Source organism: Sinocyclocheilus anshuiensis, unplaced genomic scaffold (genome assembly GCF_001515605.1).
Source record: "Sinocyclocheilus anshuiensis isolate Anshui unplaced genomic scaffold, SAMN03320099.WGS_v1.1 scaffold939, whole genome shotgun sequence".
Taxonomy (NCBI): domain Eukaryota; kingdom Metazoa; phylum Chordata; class Actinopteri; order Cypriniformes; family Cyprinidae; genus Sinocyclocheilus; species Sinocyclocheilus anshuiensis.
The window spans coordinates 98,676-104,161 of NW_015544227.1; the positions used below are offsets into that span (position 1 = coordinate 98,676).

At 36.1% G+C, this 5,486-nt stretch overlaps 1 protein-coding gene across 2 annotated transcripts in view; it reads right to left on the reverse strand.

The window, feature by feature from the left end:
• Window positions 1–2,405, reverse strand: part of LOC107697414 (protein EURL homolog) — a 27,695-nt gene extending 25,290 nt beyond the window's left edge. The window contains exons 1-2 of one of the 2 annotated variants that reach the window (XM_016498186.1): window positions 2,335–2,405; window positions 500–633 (exon numbers count right to left, since the gene is read on the reverse strand). In XM_016498186.1, coding sequence (XP_016353672.1) covers window positions 500–626 — 127 coding nt within the window. In that variant the 5' untranslated portion in view covers window positions 627–633; window positions 2,335–2,405. Of the gene's footprint in view, window positions 1–499; window positions 634–2,267 lie in introns of both variants that reach the window. The other variant, XM_016498184.1, reaches the window with a different exon arrangement.
• Between the last annotated feature and the right edge of the window lie 3,081 nt (window positions 2,406–5,486).

A 5,486-nucleotide genomic window follows, 5' to 3' on the forward strand; every position in this document is an offset into this window, starting at 1 on the left:
TCCTGTTTAGCCATTCCTTCCAAACTCTGAAACTTGAAAATCACATAACCAAAACTAACGCCACAGAAAATTCCAGTCAAAGACATGCGATTCCAGAGAAAATTATTTACGCCCAAGATGCCTACTTTCTGCCATGACGATATAAAACCATTTGAAATACTAAGTGCTCTTATGGGGAAGGTTCAGTGCAAAAAAAATGACAGCTGCAGAGAACAAAAGAGCTGCTTCAATGAGGCCCCTCAGGAAACTCTAGTCTACCCTTAATAAGCTGAATGTTAATTAGATGCCAAAGTGGCACTTCAAAATGCTCCAGTTCATATTTTGTGCAGCACATGAAGCGGAGGAACAGAGCGCTTGCTAATACATGAATGAGGGGGATATGGATGGGAGGAGGGAGAAAGAGGTTTTACTCATTTATAATTAGCATAATCTGACCCAGAACTGGCAAGCTGAGGACATTAAAATACTGTTACCTGAAAAAAATATATATATTTCTTACCCTCTATGCTCAGTTCGAAGCACACATGGCAAAAGGAAAGCGTTCCTGTGTCCGTCTCTAGTTTACAGATGCTGCAGATGTTGTCATCATTCAGGTCTATGTTCACAAAGTGCTCCTCTTCCTCCATGGTGTTTCTGCAAAGGAAACAAAACAAACACAGTTATTCAATCAATTTTAATCTCACTGTAGTTTCTATTGATATTGATACATATGCAACGGACAATCAATCGCTAACAACCCGATCCCTTTATCGTGTTTCAATCATGACATTTTCACTTCTGTATAAATGTGTGATTCAGCATTAAGTTCTCAGGAAAAGATTAACATACAAGCAAGAATGAATAGAAGGTTTTTGTTCCAAATAAACAATGCAATATCAAGATAAGGGGGGGGTGATCATGACTCCTCTGTCCATCACAGCCAAACCACTATCTGCTATTGCACAAAACTATTTCATACTGTAAACAATTCTAGAATTCTTAGAAAAAAAAAAGTAAAGTTTTTAAATTTAAAATATGTGCGTGCATGTGTGTGTATATACATACATACACACACACACACACACATATTTATATATATATAATATTTTAAAAAGTTTATAAAAAAAAAAAGAAAAAAAAGTCAACTGAAACTTTTTCCTCTTCACAATTCTGCAAGTTTTTTTCTCAGAATTGCAAGAAATATCAGAAATGTGAGATAAAGCCAAAACTAGCGGTTTTATTTATTGATTTTATTTGGTAGCGGAAACGGGCTTCCAAACTATGGTTATGCATTTTAGTAATATTTATTCAATTGAATGTTTTAGAGCAGAACATAACAATAAAGTTTTAAACTTTTAAGATTTAATTACATCCCATGACTTTTCCCAAGCCTTTAAAATTCCCTGGTATTTTATTTTCCCTTACTTTGGGAAGCTTGTATAAACAAATGTATCTGCTTTTCAACAGGCCAAAACAAGAAAAAAAAAAAAAAAAAGACATGAAACACAGAACAGTTCGAAACTGTGTCAAGCGTGGGCTCATGTTGAACAACTCCATCTGATTATGAAGGCTTTAAACTGCATAATAACCTAAAGACAAGACAGTGTGGCTGTGTCTCAAAACCTAGTGTGCTGCTGCCTAGTCAGCTCAAAAGTACTGCACGTGCAAATGACCACCACAAATGTTGGTAGTCAGCATACTAGGCTATGAGACAGCCAGTGTGATTATTTACTTAAGGTAATTGGTTCATGTTGTCCTAAACTTACAAAACATTTTGTGAATATTTGTTTGTATTCATGTCATTTGTTAATTGCTATAATTAAACGTTACATATTACTTAAACTGACAACCAACATATTAGTTGGACCAATGAGTAGATTTGATATTTAAACAATCAACAAAAATCTATCAAAATATTTCAGGTGGATTTCATACCAGTTTAACATATAAAAGTTAACTTTATTTGGTGAGAAAGAGCATCATAATCAGATTAAAGTGAACAGAAGTTAGCCTAACAACAACAAAGCTTGAGGATTTTCACTACTTAAACACACACATTTTGATATACCTGTTGACCGAAAGCCTTAAGACAATATTAGATGACAAAAGACCAGTTTTCAAGACATTTCGTGTTGAAATATAACGACACCACCAGCCGAAAGAACAGCGTATTTAGACCCGTTATCTAGCTGTGTAACGTTACCTATTTCTCATAATAAAAATTCCCCTGAAAACGTCACCTTCTCGAAAAACAGACGACACCTACAGACGTTATCGACGTTTATTACCTTATTCGTTACGCTGTCAAAGAAATTTCGAGACAATCCAGAGAGAAACAGAGGGAAATCGGCTGACCTTAGAGGTAAGCCACGCTGCGAGAGCGGCGGTTGTTGTTATTGAAGCGGACGGCAAGCAGCTACAAGTACAGCAACGACAAAGAACGCGATAACAGACACCAGTCAAGCCACTCTAGCAAGCCCGCCATGTTCGATCACGTGCTGTGTATTCGCGCCTATGATTGGTTCTGTGATTTTGTTTGCGCTCGGCACACCAAAGCAGAGTGGATAGGCTAGTCATTACGTTCACTCGTGTAGAGAGGGTGGGTGAGGGTAACATTTCAGCATAATTCATTACTTTTATGAGGGGAGTTTTTAAAAATAAATTTTTGATATTTGATACTTTTAATATTTGTTAATTTCCTACTCGATTTTACTCAAAATAGACTTATAAACAGCTTTTACTTGAAGTGAGTTGCTGCTCAGTTAAAAAAAAACAAAGAAGGAAAAGCGCACATAATTTAAATTATATAACGATTATACAATAGTATGTTATTTATGCTATTTATCATATAAATATTAGAGCATAGTATGCGAGAGATGCCAAGTGGGAGCAGAGCGAGGAATCTCAGTGGCTACGCTCCACTTTTACGTTGTTTTAGATCAGCTTTGCTCAGTTTCTCGCCAAGCTTGATGCTTTAGCGTCTTTTGAAAGTATTTTCGTTGGTGGACAAAAATATACGAGCTAGTCACTTTTTGTCGGAAACATAACTTTCCTCACTATTAATTAATAGTTTTTTAGAACTTTAGAATATTTTATTTTTTCCACCCATCCAACAATTTCCCAAACCGATTTTCCTCTGTAGGGTCACGTTGCTATTCTATTCTATTCTATTCTTTTTTTTATTATTTTTTTTATCACATTATATAGCTTCTCGTTAATGATAAACACGATCATATCGCCTCGAGCATTTGCGCTCGCGGGGAATTCCATATAGGAACTTCTCTCTCTCTCCACATCACGTCAAAGCGACTCGCTTCTATTGCTTTCGATTCTCCGTCCCTCCATCCTTCCGTCGAAGTCTGTGAAGTTAAATCCTTACATAACTGAAATGGCACTAGAAACAGCGCTACACGTGCCTTTATGAATGTCTAATCAAGACAGCTATTCTTCTGAGGATCCCGTTACTGCAACTCTATTCTGTTTTGATATAAAGAGAGATGGCTTGTGCTTTCATCATGTGCCAGTTTCCATGGGCCTTCATTTGGCACACAGCATCTCTGTCATCCTCATAGACTGTCTGTCTGTCTGTCTGTGAGTGAGTGAGTGAGTGAATGAATGAGTGCTCATGCCAAAATCCCCTGCTGCATTCAGAGTCTCTTTCCATGTGCAGAAAATAACTGTTTTAATGGAGTCATTCTGGCAAATCATTTAAACAATACAACTATTAGGAACACATTTAAAAGATAAAAGGTAGAGAGATACTTTTCATGTTTCCACTTCCTACTTTCTCACTTTTTTTAGAGGTAGACTCATTTCCCAAATCTCGTTTAATAGCCTAATGCAAAATATGACAGATTAATCATTCTATTTGTTTGTGTTGTCCATTTATTTGTTTGTTCATTCATTCCAGATTTCCTCTTTTTTGTTACATGTGAAGTTTGGTGCAGATGCTCCTTAATGTTCTCCTGTTTGTACAGAATCATTTCTGTTTTCTTAATAAAATATAATGTAACCACTTCCTGCAGCCATAAACAGAGCTTGAGCGCCAACCTCTGGCCAGATAAGATACTGCAACATTTACTGCTATTACTCAACATGATTCACATACAGTATACTGTAATCTGGCATCTGAACACGTGACCGGAGCTATAACCACTAAAATCGTATATTCACACGTATTGAATTTTTTTTCTATTCGGTATTGAATATTTGGTAACATCTTTGCATGTGACAGTATGTCTTGCAGAATTGCATGCTATATCTTATTTAAAAAATATCTTCTCCTTTCATAATTATTATGCATGCTATTTTTATGACCCCATATTAATTAAGAGACTATATGCAATATTTGTACTTTATTATTATCATTTTTAACGCCACAGCACCATTAAAGTAAACTGCAATGAAGATAAAAGGGGATTAATAATGGTGAAAAGCTTCTGACTAGTTGGAAGCCATATGATGCCGTGAGGAAAACAACTTTCTATAGAGGCTACTGTACTTCTGTGCCTCACAGCCTCGTTTTCATTCCTGTCAAAAATTAAATATGACGCTAAGTTCTACAGCAAAAATATGCACATTGACATTTTAAATAAAAATCCTTTTTTAAAAGAGTTTATTTTCTTTGCAGACATTTCTTAGATAAAAAGCTTTTGAAGCAGAAAGACCTTGCAATTAAATTAGTAATTGATGATTTCAACAAATAACTTCTTATTTCGACAAACAGAAATATGTAATCCAACGGGATAGCATTTCAAAATGCATAAACTGCAAAGCCTAAAGGAAAACAGAATGTTCTTATGGAGTTGCATATATTTACTTCTGTTTTTCCACAATGTGGGGCATTGGAATGGGAGAGGAGAGCATCAGGTTGATTCATTTGTGTATTCAAGGAAGAAGAATGCAGTTCAAGTCAGATCTTGCACACAAGACATCCTCAAGGAAACAGCTGTATGTTCAAGGCGTCACAGTCTATTACTCACCCTGACATCACCCATTTCAGAAGCATGTTTTAACAGTTTGCTTTTCATACTTGAATTGAAGTTTATAATTTCTGTTGTATATATGATGGAGAACAAAATGACCCTTGGATGAATTTCAAAGAGCAATGAAGTCTTGTTTTAAACAATTTTGATCTTTTCTAATGCTTAATTTGACACCTTGCTCCAAATCTGATGGCATTTCTTGGCCTTCAACTGAAATTTCTCAGGTACAGTTTTATGCAACAAGTTGGATCTGTACAACAAACAGTAGCAGATATAGATTAGGGGAACAATGACTGTATTCAGTTCTTTCCTGTTCGCAGAGCTAGTCAGTGAGTAACTTTCCATGACATCAACTGAGTACAACTGTGAGTGTGTGTCGCATATGTCTGGCACCAGCTCATAAATCAGTGAATTCATCAGCTTGCATCGCAAGCATTGGTTCTGCTATCTGCTGAGTGATGTTTGTACATGTCCACGTGTGTATGCAAGCATGTTCGAGCCTGTGGCTGCGCTTTAAAACAT